The sequence below is a fragment of the Triturus cristatus genome, chromosome 11, assembly GCF_964204655.1.
Source record: "Triturus cristatus chromosome 11, aTriCri1.1, whole genome shotgun sequence".
NCBI classification, from domain to species: Eukaryota; Metazoa; Chordata; class Amphibia; order Caudata; family Salamandridae; genus Triturus; species Triturus cristatus.
Genome location: NC_140594.1, coordinates 185,317,305 through 185,337,477, shown reverse-complemented (window position 1 = coordinate 185,337,477; position 20,173 = coordinate 185,317,305). Strand labels below are relative to the sequence as shown.

Below are 20,173 nucleotides of genomic sequence, written 5' to 3'. Positions count from 1 at the left end.
ACTGCAGGCCATGTGCTTGACCTGATATTTGCTGGGGATAACGTGGTGGCCATGGACAGTATTTTACCAGTGGATTGGTCCGACCATCCTTTGGTCAAATTCCGAATGCTACCGGTCCTAAGAAGTAGACCCCCTGCCCGGGAGGAAAGGTGTGTCCTGGGTAGGGATTGGAAGGCCCTATTGAGGAAAGCCCAATCAGCGCCACTTTTTGGTTTGGCCCCCCCCTTTGACCTGGGGAAGTCGGTCGATGAGAACTATGGGGCGCTGTGCAGGCATCTGGTGGACACCATTAATCTGCTTGCTCCCCTGAAGCGGGTCAGGAAACGGGGTTCTCCCTCTTCCCCAGGGTTTTCGGAGGAATTAAGGAGTTTTAAGATCCAGTGTAAACACGCAGAGAGACAGTGGCGTAGTCACTACTCGGATAATGATAAAATTATATGGATGGATCTTTTAGCCAGATACAAAAACGCTATAGTGACCACTAAGGCGACGTATTTTGTGGACCTTATACTAAAGGCACCTAACAGTGTGAAATGTGTTTTTAACATTTTGAGAGACATTACCAACCCAGAGTGTATTTGCAACAAGATCACTCCCTCACAGGAGTTATGTGATTGGCTGGCAGCCTTCTTCCACGATAAAATCAAAGGAATTATTGAGGGTCTGCAACCTGACCCCTTGTTAAGCACTAGGGTTGGGGTGGAGCCATTGATAGTTAACCCACCCGGTTGGACGGACCTTGGGGAAAAACTGTCTATGGCAGGGCCTTTTCATGGTCACTGGGCCTGCCCCACTGAGGAGGAGTTCATTAGGTTGGCCAAGAAGTGTGTTCTGGTTCACCGCTGGATCCTATCCCTCAGAAATTTTGGAAGGAACTGGGTTTTGAGACTTTTCCGCATCTCTACCAGATTGCTATTCAATCACTCAGTAGCGGAGTGGTTCCATCTTGCTGGAAGGATGCGTTGGTCTCACCCCTTCTGAAGAAACCTTCTTTGGACCCCTCTTGCTATGGGAACTAGACACCCATCTCCCTGTTACCTTTCCCGGTTAAGATAGTGGAGCGCCTGGTCAGTCAGGAGCTCTCTGGTTTCCTGGAGGGCAACAACAAGCTGGAGGAAAATCAGTTTGGCTTCTGCCCCGGGCACGGAACGGAGACCGCACTGGTTACCGTTTTAGACGATCTTCGGATGCGTGCGGACAAGGGTCATTCTGCAACATTGATATTGCTAGACCTATCCGCCGCATTCGATACGGTTAATCATGACATTCTCTTGCAAAGGCTTGAGGAGGTGGGAGTTACAAATCTGGCCTTGAAGTGGCTTCGTTCCTATCTGTCGGACAGACGGCAGGCAGTATTTCTGGCTCCGTATCAATCAGTTTTTCTGCCTAACAAACATGGTGTCCCTCAGGGATCTTCAATCAGACCGGTCTTGTTCAATGTACATATGCGACCACTGGTTGAAATTATTAAAACCAACAACATCAGGGCGGTCAACTATGCTGATGACACGCAACTGATTGTTTCCCTGGAGGGGGATCATGCGGACTCCTTAACAATTTTCCACAAATGTATGACCGAAATGGTGTCTTGGTTGAAAAATAATGCTTTGCAATTTAATAATGCCAAAACTGAGATTCTGCACTGTGCAGCGGGTAAAGTGCTGCAGGCTTTGCCTCCTAATTTTTGGTTTCTTCCCCTGGACACAGCTCTGGTCCCTGTGAAGACAGTGCGTAACTTGGGGGTCAGCTTCAATAAGAAGCGGAGTCTGGAGTCACATGTGAATAAAGTGGCCTCGAACTGCCATATGATCATCAGAGGCCTACGCAAGGTGTTACCACTTCTTCCCTCTAAAGTTAGAGGCACAGTGGTCCGATGTACTATTCTTACTCGTCTGGACTACTGTAATGCCCTGTTGCTTGAGTCCCCTGGCTACTTGATTCTGCGACTCCAGCTTATCCAGGCAGCAGCTGCAAAGCTTGCCTTAATGAGACCGCGCAACGCATCAACTACTAAGGCATTAACAGAGCTACATTGGCTCCCCGTGCAACAAAGAATCTTGTTTAAGTCTTTGTGCACAGTCTTTAAAGCTCTTCATGGGCTTGGACCTGGACCGCTGCAACGTCGATTTAGCTGGTATGTCCCCGCGCGCAGCCTGCGCTCCGCGGCAGCCAGGCTAGCCAGGATCCCAAAGACAAAGATCTACTATGGGGGGGACGAGCGTTCAGCGTTGCAGCCGCCAGTCTGTGGAATAGTCTCCCTTTAGAGTTAAGACCGGTTCAGGATTTGCCACTGTTCCTTAAGCATATTAAGACCTGGCTCTTTCCCAGAGCATAAATTCATGGGTTTTTGTCCACTGATAGCTGTTGTTAAGTTTCTTCACTGTGTCTTTAGCGCCAGGATACCCGTAGGGTTACAGTGCGCTCTATAAATGAAAATACATACATACATAATGACTAAGAATAGACATAATTCACTGTTGGTATAATAAACAGAAAATGAAGGCTGCACTCCAACTCCCATAAGGGTGAACCACCACTACATACACCAGGTTACATGTGGTCACAAGGTTTATCCATTTATGGACAGCCTTCATCCCATTAACAAGAGCCTATCGTAAAGGCTTGATCTACTTTAAATCTGAAGTAGAAGAGTGGAACAACGTCCATTCAACTTTGTGTCTCTTTAAATCCAACTTCTATTCTGCCATGGCTCACAGTGTAACGGAACACAGAAAACCCGTGAGACATGTCAAGCTTTGACCACAATAAATTACATGAACATCTTTCCAGAGACAACAATATCATTTGAGGTTAATACTTGCATTGAAACCATGCGGATTAGAGACTCCCTGCCTCGGATAGTGAAGGAATGCTATGTGTGGGTCTGTATTTAGCCACTGGATCTAGAATAAGGAAAAGTATTACAATCTGTGGCACATGAGAATATCCAATTTCTCCAGCTCAATTAGCAGCGAGAATCTACAACGGATAGGTCTGTAATAAAACCAAAGGGAATAGAGTCCTAGTTACAACCTGGATCAGCAAGATTGGTTCACTGGTACGAGACCGTGATCTGTCAATGCTTCTGCAAATTTGGATATGGTGAAACAGGATGCAAAACAAACTAAGCCAATATTGTGCTGTAAATAAATCTGATAATATAACAGCATCACAACTCAAGGCATGTCAAGCCTTGCCATCTCCTTCCGAAATGTGCTCCTGGGGATTGTCCGGTATAATTGTATTCACCGCTCGTTTCACATCAGATGTTTACGTAGTGGGTTTAAAGGACGGGAAACTGATGTGGTTAACTGCCATGAAAAGGTTTTAAATGCACCAAAGGGCTTTTATGGCATGGTCATGAGTAACGCGGCATATGAGCCTGTACATAAAACCCTACAATATTTACCTATTTTTTTGCATTTTAGAATACAAATCTAAACAGTTGAAAGCCAGATTATCTCTAGGCAGGTTTAAGCCTGTGTATGTTTAAAATACTTGAATGGCCTACGCGAGGGTCTTATTAACAAAACAATAAAAGTGAACACTTAAACACTGCCAGACAAGGAAGTGACAGGAGGGCAGCTGTGCTATGTACTTTTCATTTGCTTCAGCACCTCTTCTGATGAATACTGAATGCACCAGAAGCAGGTGATGTTGTGAGACTGTCAGTTTAGTGAGAGGAACCAGGGACAACGAGGTAGCCATGGCCGAAGACATAGGCTCAGCAGCACAAGACCAAATGTGTCCATGCTGTGGGGGTGTACAGTGCTCTTGCTTGAATGCATCTATGAGATACCTGTTTTACAGCCAACTGTAGTTGAAGTCTTGGTTTGTCTTTGACTGTGGGAGCATAAGGGAATTGTAGGTTTTATCGCGGGCCATGTCTTACAAGAAAAGCACAGGGTTTCTCTTTGACCCTGTCTGAGCTATCCTGTAGAAGCTCAAGTAGAAATAGCAAGCAGCAGAGTTAAATAGTGTCGCAATTATTCTATATGCTACTTGTAGCCCTCATGGTCATCCTAACTCATTTGGCCTTTAATCCAGTCTCTTACTTGGGCTAGTTTGATCTAGTGGCAAGACCTCCTTCCCAACTCAGGTTCATATATATATATATATATATATATAACAGCAGCTGACGAATGAAGAAAACTGGGGAGGGGGAGAGCGCAAACTACTCCTCAACCTCCTCTTCACAATCTAAACCTCGAAGTCAGGAAATGGATCAACATCTTGAGTTTAATGTAAACAAGCCTAATAAAATAAGGCTGCACCTCTTCTTCTATCCAGCAATTCTAAGTCCTTTCGGAAAGATGCCAAGTGATCAGGAACCTAGACACATTCCTCAATCAAAAGGTGATAAAGACGTATTACTTTGAAAAGTTACAAAGTTCCTTTAAGTAAGACTTCATCGGTCTTTGGCACAGTGTAGTGACAACACAGGAGAAAACTGCTCACATTCAGGCCTACATGAGCAGTCACAACTCTGGGCACATTCCAGCATACACTAATTAGTTTGATTACTTCCTTTATTGGAGGGGTTATGTCAAAACACCTGGGCCAACAAAAATAATAAATGAGGATTACATACAGTTTAATATCTTCTGCAAATTAAAGCCGGGAATAATTTGTACTGGTGTTTTCTTAATTCAAACTCACTTCCATGCATGGCATCAAGAGGGCTCAAAGTTCAACAAGAGGCAGTTCATATAAACGGTACGGTCTGGGCAAGAAGTTTGAAACTAGTTGAAACATAGCACAAAGTTAACCACCATCTTCGATCTAAATATGCTAACCTACATACCTATGATTATGCAAGACACCAAAATGTTTACTTTCTTCTATGTCACTTATGCTAAAATGATTTACACGGAAATATCGAGAATTTTAAGGTTCTTCTGACTAAAGTAACAGGGGATGTGGGCTACATAACTGTTCAGAAATGGCAGGCTTTTTTAAGTTAAGGATTAAATGTGATTGGTATAGAGTTTAAGCCATTGCTCATTATGTCTTCAATTTATAAACAGGTTCACTCATGCAAAATATACTGGTTGCATACAAACCTACACAAATATGATTTAAGTAATTTTATCATCTGTTAAGGATGACATTTCAAATGCTTTTGATCTGAAGAGATATTTCTCATTGCTGCAAACTACAGTTCAATATGTTTTTGTCCGGTCAACATTTTGAAGATTTAACAAGACTGGTTCTGCCATTTAGAAACATTAGGATCAAACTATACGAACCAAAGTCAACACAAATGTTAAAATACATTCAGTTTTGGCGATATATTTAAAAAAAAGGACGAATATAGTATATTTAGAAGAAACTCTTGAAATTGAGGGAGTACAAACACTATTCAAAATAACAAATATAACAGACTAAAACGTGTGCAAAAAAACAACAACAAAAACCACGCACACCTGAGCTCAACATTTCTCACTTTAGTAAACCAAAGTCACAATTTAAACTTTTACCTAGATTCTGGTCAACATGCATGGTTTGTGCATGCCTTCCATCGTCCCCTTCCAATGACTGGTAAACATTTTTATAAAACCGGCTTTGAAGTTGTCTGGGTATCCTTGGCTGAGTTCTTATGTGATCTTCTCCCAGATAATTTCGGGTTGTTTGCGAATCAAACCAGGTTTCACCATTATCCCTATGGTTATAACGGGAAAGAAGTCTTTCACTGTTTATTTTCTGGTCTTCGGTCACTTTTCCACAAACTGTAGGATGTGCTGGTAAATCTTTCACCATAACATTGCGACCACAACTGTTGCAACATTCTGTCCGCGTGCCGCAGTAATTTTCATGGTCACTTACTTTGTTGTGCGACAACTCAAGTTCACAGTATTGGCACTGTGCGGGGCGCAAAGGACACTTTGACACCTAAAACACAGATGAAATGGCAGATCAAATCTCTAGAGTAATTAATAAATCACAAATATACACACAAGTCACCATTTACAGTTACAAAACCAAAAGCATCAGTTCTACATTTACATTTTATAAACAAATGTACTTGATATAGGTTCGTTTGAGAACATGGGATTGTGTAAAAATCTAAACAGATTGAAATAAATTGTCCTGGCATAGATCTTAGTTTATTTTAACTGTTGGAATGAAGAAAGTGCTGTTTAGTCAAAATTCTCTCGCACCCTATCTGTTTCTCTTAGAAAAGAAGGGACTCTTCGGGGAAGTAAAGATATGCTTGCTACTGTTTGGTAAGTATAGGGCCTAAACTATCAATGCCACCTAAGTTCCTAGAGCAGTAAATTCTAAGCCATACACTCACTCGATCACTCCCCTCCTACAAATGAGCAAGCTGAGAGTAAGCAAAGACAATGAAGTGGGAGTTTGTAATTATCTAGGATTGTCACTTTAAAGTTAAGCTCCTTCCCATTTCTGCTTTGATTCCAATAGACCAAAAAGCAGTAAAACAATTAAATTTACTTTATTTTGATTTATGTGAAAGGCAACATTTTTGCATCCTAAAATATACTGTTATTTGCAATATGAACTATACTCACTCAGCATGTATTACTTAGGACATTTATTGTCATTGCAATTACAGACCTTCAAGAAACATGAATGCAAATGACTGTTACACAAAAAGATAGAGGAAAAAATATCCAAAGCAATCGGATAACGTAATTGTGATCTTCATTTCTATTTACCTGCACACTGTAGCAGTCCATGCAGGACTAATGATGGTAAAAAAAAAACCTGCAATAAGCAGAATGATAGATCACTGGTCCAGTTCCTACTCCCTTTCATAAGAAAGGAGACTTGACAACCCACCCCTACAATGTACTCTGAAGAAATGTTTATGGTTCCAGGGGCATTGCTGCTAGGATTGCTCAAAATGCCCTTCCAAAATTCTGCCCGCTTTTCTCTACAATGCTGGCCTCCGATTCAGGAGGGCAACAGACAACGTATGAAACAAAGACCAGCGAGTACAGAATTTCCAAAAAAGAATTAGATATCAGCCAGTTCTTGAATTAGCAATATAGAAGAGATCTTACCATCTCATCCTGTAACACACAATCTTGTAGCTCAGGAAGATCCACAGAGGTTCATGAGGGACGGTCACCCAAAAGGACCGACATTGTATTGGAATATTGGGATGTTTCACCTTGCCTATTTAATTTGACCTCTTCTAGACAAACTAACAATCATGCTACTTTATCACACATTTGCTTTCCAAGCCATCTCTATAATTCTCAATTTTAGCCACAAAGTAATCACCAAGCTAGGTGAGGAATTCATGTAACTCCAGTTTTTAAGGTACAATTTTGTCCTAATCTCCAACTTCATTCGTCATTACCTTGATAAATGTTGCAGTCTATGTCGAGATTTGTTTTGCTTTTATTCAGAATCGATATATAAAGTGGACAACCCAATATACCCTTGAGGGCTTGGGTAAATGCAAATGTACTGGTAGAAGGATGCCTTCAAGGGATTGTTTTAGAGTACTCTGTTGTATACGTATTCAATATAGGATAAATGTATCCCTATAGATCAAATCTCACATGGAGTTCAAGTATTGTAGGCTGTACACTATGCTTTTGTCATATATATGTGTATGTTAGACCTGTCAGCCCTTTGGGTGGTCCCTCCTCATCATTATTTATTTTGTCCCACTTTTGCCTCAAACCCGGTTATAATTTTTCCTTTTTGGGAACCACCAGACTTTTTAGTGTTGATGCAGGGTCAGGGAGCCATTTTCCCTACCCCTGGAACTTCAGTCTGAGGGCCTGAGACACAAAATGGTGGCCACCCATTGTCACCTGTGATATCACCAGAACCCACTGGAGGTTTCTAGAACCTTCTGTAACATTCTAGAACCCTGGGATAGTGGGAGGCAGTTTAGAATGTTGGGAGGCCATCTCAGAGTGGCAGTTGGCATCTGACTGGAGAGGAGAGAGGACAGATATAGAAGGAGGTCGGAGTAAGGCAGCAGGGGTGGAAACCAGTGCTTGGAGTGGGGTCCAGAAACCCACCCTTGATGCTAGTCCCTATTGACCAAGCCCAGCCTAAAGCCCTGTGGGGGACCAAGTCCAGAAGAACCATCTTAAGGACCTGAATATTTGGAACAGGCCTTAAAGAGGAAGAACAGCAAGCTCCTGACCTGTTCAGCAGTGTCCTCCTGAAGTCCCGACGTCGAGAAGCCTGGAGACCTGGGGCCTGAGGTAGAGAAGCGGCGCTGACAGAAAGCAGACGTCATACCCGGAGCCGTCAGAGGTCGAGTGAGGGCGCCGACGGAGGTCGTGGAGAGGCACCGGAGGTCGAGTAGGGAGTCACCGGAGGTCGAGTGAGGGCGCCGACGGAGGTCGTGGAGAGGCGCCGGAGGTCGAGTAGGGAGTCACCTGAGGTCGAGGTGAGGCGTCGACGGGGGAGTGAAGTCCGCCCACCGGAGTCGCCGGAAACTGAGGTGAAGCGCGCCGGAGCTCGGGAGTGGAGATCGCACTCCGGAGACACCCGGAAGCGGGGAGACCGTGTCCCTGCGACGCCGGAAGGAGACATCGAGTCGAGACCGTCCAGCGACATCGAGTCGCGACCGCCCAGCGACATCGAGTCGAGGCCGCCCAGCGACATCGATCCGGAGCCGCCTCACGGCGTCGACACGGTGCCGAGCGGAGCCGATCATCGTGAAAAGGGCAGTAAGTGGTAGAGGGGGCGTCTGAGGCCCCGTGGAGCCCTAAAAGACCATACTAGGGGCTAGAGGGGTGTTAGAACCAGCCTGGGAGTGCCAGGGGTGAACTAAGACTGGTGCAGTGACATCTGTGTGGGGCTGTGTAGTTTGGAGGGCCAGATCATTAGGTTATCCTCATTCTGCCTCAGCTTAGGCCCCAGCCTTGACCAATCTAGGTGGGACACCCCCATGCCATCCAAATGACCACAAGCTGTATATGGGCAAAGTAAGACCAAGTTACCTCATGAAAGTGATCGGATCTGTAACTGTCATTGATTGCTTTACTTTATTTATTGAGGGTGCTTTATTTATTGTCTTCCACTAATTTATTCTTGCACTGTATTTATTGTCTGACTGTATTTATTTGCCGTCTGTATTTCTTGCACATCTATTTATTCTTTGCTTAATGAGGACCTGAACCTATTTATTGAAATCCCAAAGTAGCATTGTTTATTTGACCTGCTCTTTTAAAGGAAAATCCTATTGTATTGTATTTATGTTATGAAACCTGCAACTAAGAGAAAATAAGATAAAGACATATATATTTTCATCTTGACTTCCATAATTTTTACGGTGTAGTGTCGTTTTTGGAACAGATGAACGCATGGTTATTGTGAGGGTGTGACGTACGCTTAACACTGTGCCTGACCCCCAACCGCTCGAGCCAAGCTACCACTGTGCTGGGAACCTGGTGACTGCTAACCCGGTTGCCCGGTTTCCAACAGTGTATCACCTCAAAGTGGTCAAATCAAATAATCAAATAATCATAAGAAGCAAAAGGTGTGTAGAAAAAGTCAAATGTATATCAATAAATGTTATTTAGGGTACCTAAAATGTGGACAGCTATACATAAATTCGGAAGGAAAGGAGTACATTCAATAGTTCCTTCACTAAAGATAGATCAAACACTTTTTCTCAACAATATTCAAATATTATGTAGAAAACAGTGTGAAAAGTCGACTTTTCAGTCTTAAATTTCAATGCGTAAGACCATCTTCAGGACAAAGTGGATTTAAAAGTTGACCCCTGGAAGTATGCTCTTGTATAAATCAAGAGTAGAAGTTTACAATCTCCGCTTTCAACAGTCAATAGTAGAATGATACCTTCGTGTAGTCAATCTTATTGAAACACAGCAGACAAACGCGTGTCTTTATGATTAACAGGATGCTAGTCGTTTGTTAATCAGCCTTCAAAGCGCACAAATTTAGTTTGAAGTATTACTTGTTGTGCACGGACATTTCGACTACTTTATTAGTCGGGAGGCTTAAGGTTCGAAGCGAGGTTCCGAACAGATCTCTTCGTAGAGTATAGATATCTTCCTTCGAATGTTACTGACAGTAGTTCAGCAGTCGTTCGAGCGGCATGAGGTCGGGTGACTACAAGAAGGTATCATTCTAATATTGACTGTTGAAAGCGGAGATTGTAAACTTCTACTCTTGATTTATACAAGAGCATACTTCCAGGGGTCAACTTTTAAATCCACTTTGTCCTGAAGATGGTCTTACGCATTGAAATTTAAAAGACTGAAAAGTCGACTTTTCACACTGTTTTCTACATAATTTTTGAATATTGTTGAGAAAAAGTGTTTGATCTATCTTTAGTGAAGGAACTATTGAATGTACTCCTTTCCTTCCGAATTTATGTATAGCTGTCCACATTTTAGGTACCCTAAATAACATTTGATATAAATTTGACTTTCTACACACCTTTTGCTTCTTATGATTATTTGATTATTTGATTTGACCACTTTGAGGTGATACACATATATATGACAAAAGCATAGTGTACAGCTTACAATGCTTGAACTCCATGTGAGATTTGATCTATAGGGATACATGTATCCTATATTGAATAAGTATACAACAGAGTACTCTAAAAAAAAATCCCTTGAAGGCATCCTTCTACCAGTACATTTTATTCAGAATCAGCATTCACTGTTGTCCTACATGATCCACACAGCAAGACAGTAAACTCCCTTCACTGTCTTAATTACTTTCTTCACAAAGTGTTTTTCCCCCCCCAATTAAAAGCTGCGTTCACTAAATATTATCTAGGTTTTTATAGCACGCTAATCATCTGTGAGAGCCTTTCGGCACTCTGTAGAACATGTGGGATGTCAACACAGGGGGGAGCTTCCTCGAAAAGCCATGTCTTCAGTTTTCTGTGAAAGTCAGGAAGAGAAGGAGGCGCCTCTTATGTCTTGCAGGAGGTCGTTCCAGGCTTTAAGGGCAGGTATGAGAGGGTGCACCATCTGTTCTGCTTTTCTGTATGTATAGAGAGGTGTTTACTCATGAGAGACCGCCAGAGCACTGGTGTCTGGAAGGTTGGTGGAAGTGAATACAGCTGTTTAGGTAAGCATTTCCAGTGTTGTGCATCTTTGAAGGTGTGAGGGAAGAATTTAAAGTGTGCACTTGCATATCGGTAGCCAGTGGAGTTCCCTAAAGTGTGGTGTGATGTGGGCTCTGTGTCGGAGGCTGAGGGCAAGACTGGCTGCTGCATTTTGGATGCTGCCAATCTTTGCATCTTCTTTCAGTCCAGGTTTCCTTCGGATATCGACATCCCATTTTGTCAAGTAGGCATTAAAATATGCCCTCTTATTTCACTTTTCCATGCGGCTCCAAGTCTACACTGTAGTGAGTGTGCTGGAGCAGAGTTTTCAGTTTGAAAATTCTGGGGCTTTTGAAGCTCTGGCATGTCTATTCGTTGTATTAATTTATTAATAATTAATAATTTTTCTTGTGCAAGTGCGTTTATATTAATCAATCCGTTTGTTTTAACAAGAGAGAGTTACACGTGAGTGTGCTTAAATGTGCTGATTGATAATAACACGCGAGTTAAATGTGTTTTCATGTTTAAACGTTGCTATGTGCGGTTTATTTTTGAGCACAAAACGCTTTTCGAATTAATGCTTTTCCATGTTGCAAGTGCTAGATTACTATGCTGTAGTAACGTTGTTTTTGTCTCTTTTAATTAAGATGGTCTATTAAGGCCTATGTCGGCCTGAGAAAGAAGGCTGAATAGTGAGCCTGGCTGTGATTATAATTTGAAAACTGAGACGAGGGAGACCCCTGCTGGAAATGGTCTTGAAGCTAACTGACCATGGTCCTTGTCGAAAACTTTCCATGAGGACAGCAGCAGTTTTTGGGAGTTCTCCAAGAGAAGTGAAAGTGTCCTTGGCAGCCTTGGGAAACAAAGGAGCCTTAGAAAGAAGCTCTGAACTGTGGCCCGATGGCCGAGGAGAAGCAGGATAATTGTGATACATGTTTTATTTTCTTGGTTCCTGTTCCGTAGTTTTCGCTATGTGTATTTTTCCTAAGCGGAGATTCTCAAATGTAGCAATGTTACATCCTTTCCTTCTCGCTCTGCTCCAAAGACACAGAGAGAAGTGAGAATGTTCCTGGGTATGGTGGGTTATTGTCGTCAGTGGATAATTAATTTTTCCCTGATAGCAAAGCCACTGATTAAACTGACAAAAAGTGAGATGACGGATCCATTGGATCTAGATGCAGAACAAATGGCAGCATTTGAAGAGCTCAAAAGTAAAATGTGTGATGCTCCAGCTTTGGGTATGCCTGACTATGAGAAAGAATTTGAGCTGTACTGTAGTGAGAGAAATGGATGTGCACTTTCAGTGTTGATTAAGAAACATGGATTACTGAGAAGGCCTATTGCGTACTTCTCATCGACACTTGACCCTGTAGCTGTGGGTTTACCAGGTTGTCTGAAATCTGTGGCTGCAACATGCAGGAGTCTGGAACAAAGTGAAGGAATCATAATGGGATATCCTGTAAGGGTATTTGTACCTCACAATGTGGCAATTCTTTTGACAAGAAGCAGAACTCAGTACATGTCACATAGTCGATTGACCAAATATGAAAAAGTGATTCTAGGAGCATCAAATGTGACTCTCGAGAGATGTGTGAATGTGAATCCAGCGACGCTTTTGCCAGACATTGAAAATGTGGGTGTGAAAATGGAAGATGATCATGATTGTTTGGATGTGCTTGAGTACTGTACAAAACCAAGACCAGACATAAGAGATCTACCCTTGAATGAGAGTGATCATGTGTTGTTTGTGGATGGATCATGCCTGAGAAATGATGGTGTGCTATGTGCAGCATATGCGGTATGCAAAGTTTCAGAGGTCATGGAAGCATCACCATTGAAAGGAGTGAAATCTGCGCAAGTTGCTGAATTGATAGCATTGACAAAAGCTTGCGAAATTGGGAAAGATTTGAGGATGACTGTGTTGACTGATAAGTCAGTATGGATTTGGAGTGGTGCATGATTTTGGCCAACTTTGGCTACAAAGAGGTTTCTTGACATCGAGTGGAACTCCAATAAAGAATGCTGAAATGATTGGTAAATTGCTTGAGGCGATACAGCTGCCTAAGGAGTTAGCAGTTGTAAAATGTGCTGCCCATGGTCCAGGGGAGGATTTTATAACGGTTGTAAACAGATATGCCAACGATGTTGCGCAATACTGTGCCAAGACGAATCAGTCCATCAACAGGGACAGAGAAGGGGAAATGTCTTTTCTCTCTGTGATGTTTACTAATGTCCTAGAGACCTGGGATGAAGTGAAACAGTTGCAAGATGAGGCAGGAGAGGAAGAGAAAAAAGATTGGATTAAGGCAGGATGTGCTCCAAGAGAAACAGACCATGTTTGGGTCTACAGAGATGGCAGACCAGTGATGCCCAACTCCATCTTGTCGTCAATGGCAAGGATGTATCATGGCCAGGGACATTTGGGAAGGGACGCGATGGTTAGGTCGTTCAAGCAGACCTGGTACAATGCAAAGTTCAGGACAATTGCAGAAAGCATCTGTCAGAGGCGTTTAGTTTGTCAGCAATTTAACACTGGTTCCGGCGCTGGCCAAGATGGCCGCAACGGAGTGAGGCTCCCGGCTGCCGGACCCCTCAGCGCCGATCCTCCTCCACTGATGCCGTCCCAGGTCCTGGCTGCAGACCGGCGCGGGTGAAGGAACTGACGCACTACCCCCGGCCCGAGTTTCGAGACATCCGACACCCCCGCGGTGGAGCTGGACGACCCGCGAGCCGCGCCGGCACCTGGCTGCGTCCTTCTGGTTCTCTGTGCGGCGCTGCCCGCTACGCGAGGCCCCGGCGCGCCACGAGGGGCACAGGCCCCACGCTTGCCACTGGCTGACCTGCCCCTGCCGATGATCACCGGCGCTCGCCTGGCGGAAAAGGGGCCCTAGTCGGCGGGGAGATCGACCCGCATTCGCCTTGGCGGCGCTGGGCCGCCTGGAGGTCTGGACTGCCGCTGATGCCTCTTGGGAGGTGGATCTCCTTGGCCGCCCCGCTGTGCCCCCCCTGGTGGGTCTCTGGCTGCTGGAATCCGGGAGAGCCCTACAGGAGCGCAGACTCGTTGTTGGCAGCCTCACGCCCGGAGGAGCTGTGATCTGGGCCCCGGTTGGCGGTGACTTTGAGGTGAGCCGGGACGGGAGAAGCTGGAGGGGCGCTTCTTGGGGGTGGCGTAGCCCTCATCGGCGGGCAGGTCGGCCCGCGCAGAGAGAGAGACCCAGGTTGGGGGGATCGGAACTGTCGCGTTGTGGCGGCTTGAGGGGGCCCCTTCCTGCTGCTTTCCCCTGGCGGACTCCCGGTGGGGTGCAGCACTTGGACTAATCGTTTCTTGTTGGCGCCAACCTGTGCTGGATGGGGTGGTGACCCCCTGCGCCCCCGAATCGCTGCCCCGGGACCACTGCTGGCGGGGGGGGCCCCCCCCTCCGAGCCCCCTCCTGCCCCAGGATTTAGGGGGGGCTGGACTCTCGGCCCTGGAGTCTCCTGTTGCCCTGACCGGACGACGCCTCGGTGGCCCCCAGCAACCCACCGTTGGATAGCGGGTGACCGCTTTGGCTCGTGGCGCGCGCCGCGGTGACGGCGGCCTGGTCGGACCCTGACGAAGCGGTTGGGGGGTGCCCGTGCCCTTCCTCCTTGCCCCCGACCTCCTCCCTCGCTGGCCTGTGTGGAGCGGTGCCGCGTTTGTGGAGCAGGAGTCGCCTGCTGTCCTCTGGGCCTCCTCACGGATCGGGCCCCTACTTCTTCGGTCCGCCATGGGCAAGGAGAGGGGATCCAAGTTGCCGGGTACGTCCCACCAGACGAGGATCGACCAGTTTGCCAGCTCGGACCCTCCGGGTGGGGGGGGGGCTTCGGCCCCGAATAAAGACTTGGCCGTCATCCTTCAGGCCATCGCCGCCTCCCGCACCTCCCTGGAGGGGATGGTTGGCGAGGTGAAGGTCGACGTTGCGCTCCTACGGCAGGACCTCCGCAACGCCACGGCCCGCATTACGGAGGCAGAATCCCGGATTTCCACAGCGGAAGACGACATTCACCTGCTGCAAGACCAGGTCAGAGAACTCACCACCCACTCTAAAGAACTACACCGGCGGGCAGAGGACGCCGAAAATCGTGCCCGTCGTAACAACCTTCGCCTGGTGGGCTTTCCGGAAGGAGTGGAATCTGGCCGCGCCGACGATTTCCTCGAGCAATGGTTCAAGTCCTGGATGCCGGAGACCGGGCTGTCGACCTGGTTTGTGGTGGAGAGGGCGCACCGGTCTCTGGCGGCCAAACCTCCTGTGGGGGCTCCCCCGCGCCCGTTTATCCTCCGAATCCTCAATTTCAGAGACAGAGACGCTATCTTGCGGGAGGCGCGAGTGCGTGGCCCCTTGACCTTTGACAATCACACCATCATGATTTTTCCGGACTACACCCGGGAGGTCCAGGAGCAGCGCCGCTCCTACACAGAGGTGAAGCAAAAGCTGCGCTCCCTGGGTCTTCAGTACCAGCTCCAATTCCCGGCCCGCCTCCGTGTTGTTTTCCAGGACAAGACTCTCTTCTTTGATACCCCTCGGGCAGCCTGGACCTGGCTCACGGAGGAGAAGCCTCTGCGCCAGGCCGCGGCGATGTCGCCCGCTACGGGGGCCCGGGGCAAGGAGGTGCTTGGAACCCGACGACCTCGGCGCAGGAAACGCACGCAGTCCCGGCTGCGCCGCGGAGGGGCAGTGGCCCGAACCAGGTCTGCCAATGCTTCTGAGAGGCGTGTGAGGGACTCTTCGGCCTCCTCTGGCGCATCATCTCACGTGGCTGGGGGTCCCCGGCGCCGCCTGTCGCCCGGACCGGGGGGATCTCCCGCCCCCCTCACCACACAGTCTGACTTGTCTGACCTCTCCCGTAGTCCCGCCATGTAACTTGCTGACTGAGCCACATCTCTACGGGGAGGGGTGATTGCCTTATTTGATGGAGGGGTGGAGGGGGTTTCCACTCCTACGCTTTCTTACAACTACCTGGGACGTATCATTGAAATCCGTTCTTCTGGAGGGGTCCACTACGTTCTCCACACCCGAGCATCTAGGCTTGGGGTCTCGTACCTGTTGGGTTGTTCGGGCGACAGATGCTTCCGTTTTTGAAGTGTAGGGTGGGGGGTGGGGGTCTGGGGTTGGGGGTTTGTTGGCTGTTTCTTCTTAAGGGACTGTTTTGTTTGGGTTGGTTTTGGTTTTGGTTTTCTTTGGGCGTCTGTTACTACACCACACTCGACACACTGCTGCGCCTCACCTTGCATTCATTCATGCGCGCCTTGCTGCCGCTTGCCTTCACGCGTGGTCCGTTGCCCCTCCCTGGTGGAGGACCCGTGGTCCTGGCTTCTTCTGGCCGCTTCCTTTCTGGCATGCTCTGTTCCCCTCGCTCCCATGGATGACCTCCCCTCCAAAGCGCTTATGCGCATCCTGTCATGGAACGTGAATGGCCTATTAGACAGACTCAAACGCACTGCAGTCCTTAAATATGCTCACCGTAATGAGATCGACGTGCTCCTTCTTCAGGAGACCCATTTGCTAGGCGAGAGGTGTCCCTTCTTGGCCAGATACGGGTACGATCGGGTGTGGCACTCTGGGTTCTCCCGCGGGTCTCGGGGGGTCGCCGTCCTGCTGCGCCGTTCTGTTCCCTTTGTCTTTACCCGGGTGGCCCGTGACCCCCAGGGGATGGGGATCGCAGTCTGTGGCACACTGGAAGGTCGGCCGCTTACTTTTCTTTCGCTCTACGCGCCACCCACCGGGTTGGCCCAAGCATTATCCCATGCCGCGTCCCTGCTGGCCGCTCTACCGCCGGGTGCTGTGGTTCTGGGTGGGGACTTCAACGCTGTCTCTGCCCCATTGCTTGACTCTTCTGGACCGGTCTCGACGCCCCGCGCCGCGCGGGCTAAACAGCTGGTGGGGTGGGCGGAGGCTCAGGGCTTGTGCGACGCCTGGCGTATCTGGCATCCGCGCGCGCGGCAATACACCCACACCTCGGCCGCCCACCACACTCATGCGCGGATTGACGCAATCTTTGTCCCGTCCACCGAGTGTGCGGGCATCCAAGATGTCCGCATTCTTCCTAGAGGGATATCTGATCACTCCCCTGTCCTCCTGGGTCTGGGGTCCCCGCCCCACGGGGCCCGTCAAATGTGGCGCTTCAACGCCTGGTTTCTCCGAGATAAGAGACTCTGCAAGGAGGTAGGGTCCGCGCTGGTGCAGTACTTTAATGACAACGACGGGTCTGTCTCCTCGGCGGGCACCCTCTGGGAGGCGGGTAAAGCCACCATCAGGGGGGCCGCCAAGGCGTTGGTGGTGCGGCACCGCCAGACGCAGCTTCAGCAACTTACTGCTTGCGAGGCCCGGGCGTTACGTTTGGAACAATCTCTGTCCGCGGATGGGGATCCGACCGTAGATCGTCAACTGCGGCTTCTGCGGGACGAGATTCACCAACGGTCCATGGATGCGGCCAAGCTTCTCTGGCGGTCCTCGGTGGCGAGGGTCTACGGGTGGGGGGACAAGAATGGGGCTCTGCTGCACCGGCTGGTTACCTACCCCGGGGCGTCGCGCATCATACCGGCGGTCACTGATTCAGAAGGCCAGCTTCAGTCCACCTCCGTGGCCATGGCCAACGCCTTCGCTCAATACTATGCTCAGCTATACCGGGCCCGGGCGTCGGATTTGTCTCTAGCTTCGCTGCTGGCAACTCACAATTTCAAACTGCCATGTCTTCGGTCCAGTGACTGGGAGAGTCTGGAGGTGCCCATCTCTCTGGAGGAGATTGGGGAGGCAATTGGGCGCACGTCGGCGGGGAAGACCCCGGGACCGGACGGATTCCCGCAAGAACTTTACGCCGCCTACAAGGACCTCCTGATCCCTCGGTTGAGCGCCCTTTATGCTGACGCGATTGAACGCGGTTCCTTCCGCCCAGAGGCCGATATGGCCACGATTGTGGTCCTGCCCAAGTCCGCGCCGCCCTCCTGCGACAGGTCAGCGTACCGACCGATCTCTCTCATCAACACGGACATCAAACTCTACGCGGCGGTCCTAACACAGAGGCTTCGGCCCTTTCTGCCCCACCTGGTGCACCCGGACCAATGTGGCTTCATGCCGGACCGCGGTACTCGCCATTGCCTCCGTCGACTTCACGTGGCCCTGGCTCATCGCCACCGCATATCCCCATATCTCACCCTCCTACTTGCCGACTTTGAGAAGGCGTTTGATTCGGTTGGGTGGTCCTACCTATTTGAGGTCCTGACTCATATGGGTTTCGGCCCCAAATTTGTCGGAATGGTGCGGGTCCTCTACGCGCGCCCTCGTGCTCGAGTGCTAGTTAACGGGGCGTTGTCGACGCCGTTTCGGATCGGTCGGGGGACGCGGCAGGGATGCCCACTGTCGCCTCTCCTCTTTGCCCTCGCTATGGAACCCCTTGCTGCCCTGGTCCGCACAGACCCTGTTCTTCGGGGCTGGGAGTGGCCGGGTCTTGCGCCCGACAGAATAGCCCTTTATGCGGACGACGTGTTATTGTATCTCAGCGACCCGGCGCGATCTGGTCCCCGTGCCCTCCATCTCTTGGGCCTTTTTGGCCGCGTGTCTGGCCTCTTCTTAAACTCGCACAAATCGGTCCTTGTGCCTCTGCACCCCTCTCGGGAATGCTTTGACTGGCAGGACAGGATTCCCCTTCGCCGGCTGTCCTTTAAATACCTGGGCATTTGGGTCTCTCTGCTCCCGGAACTGAGCTGGGCCCTCAATGTGGCTCCCCTGGTCAAAAAGGCCAAGGCTGACCTGACGCGCTGGCAACCGCTCCCGCTCAATCCGCTGGGGAGGGTGGCACTCTACAAAATGATGATCCTTCCCCGGTTCCTGTACATCTTACAAAACACCCCCGTGTCCTTTCCGCGGCCTTGGTTCCGCGAGCTGGACGGGCTGGCGACTCGATTCCTCTGGGGCGGTGGACGGCCGCGGCTGGCCTTGTCGACGTGTCGTCTACCCACCTTTGATGGAGGGTTGGGTATGACCAATCTATACCTCTACTATTTGGCCACTCGCCTTCTCGTCATTCACGATTGGTTCGGAGGGGGATGGTCCGACCCGGCCTATAGGTTGGAACTAGCCGATTTGGGTTTTCCCTGCATTTTAGATCGCCTGTACGGAGCTCCCATCCCCTCTTCTTGCCCCGGAATCACTAGGGCGGTTTTCCTGGCCTGGCGAGCGGCGCTTCGCCATACCCGGTGGACTGGGCGGCTGACTCGCGCCACTCCCCTTTGGCATGGGGTGCTGTTGCGGGACGTTACTGCCCTGGAGGGCTTTAGGTCATGGGACCTGCTCGGCATCTCCCAGTTGGGGGACGTCTGGCGGGGGGGGCGCATGTGCTCATACGCAGAGCTACAGGAACGCTTCTCCCTTCACTCGTCACAGTTTTATAGGTACCTCCAGCTGCGCCATGCCATACGCACTTATACTCCTTTAGATGTTCGACTGCCAGACCACAGTCCCCCTGAAGCTCAGGTCTTGCTGGGTAACCTGGGGAGGGGGGGTATCTCCCGTATACACCGCTCACTTATTAACAATACCCCCGCGGTTCAGGATGGCTTGAGAGAGAGATGGGAGGGTTGGGTGGGGCCCTTGGACGAGGTGGACTGGAGGGACGCCCTTATGGCCCCCCGGCTGGTGACGGCCTCTGCCAAGTTGCGGCTGATTCAGATATACTACCTCCATACTGCATATCTCACACCGGCACGTCTACACCGAGCGGGCCTCTCTGTCACCGCATCTTGCCCCCGCTGTGGCTTTGACCCGGCCGACTTTCTCCATATGGTGTGGTCCTGTCCGGACCTAAGAGATTACTGGAGGGGCATAGAGGCCGACCTCACGGAGGTGTTGGGTTGGGAGGTACCACATAACCCTAGGCACACCCTGCTGGGCATCACGGACGGTCTACAAGGCACTCGTGCAGAGAAACTGTTCCTTATGACGGCCTTCATGGTGGCAAAGAGAGACATTGCAGCGGCATGGAAACACCCACGGCCGCCTACTTTGGCTAAATGGAGTGCTGGTGTGGACTGGTGCGCGGCCCAGGAACGTACTCTCTATCAGGCGAGGGGCTGTCCTAAGAAATACCGTAGGGTATGGGGGAAGTGGTTGGGCGATATACTGTGATTGGGCG

At 49.2% G+C, this 20,173-nt stretch overlaps 1 protein-coding gene across 5 annotated transcripts in view; it reads right to left on the bottom strand.

The window, feature by feature from the left end:
• TRAFD1 (TRAF-type zinc finger domain containing 1) overlaps positions 1 to 20,173 on the bottom strand; it is a 282,334-nt gene that overhangs the window by 195,757 nt on the left and 66,404 nt on the right. For all 5 annotated transcript variants that reach the window (XR_014970449.1, XR_014970450.1, XM_085633468.1 and 2 more), the window contains exon 5: positions 5,481 to 5,892. Coding sequence is in view for 3 of the 5 variants with exons in the window: in XM_085633468.1 (XP_085489594.1) it covers positions 5,481 to 5,892 (412 nt within the window). In the remaining 2 variants the exon portion in view is untranslated. The remainder of the gene's footprint in view (positions 1 to 5,480; positions 5,893 to 20,173) is intronic.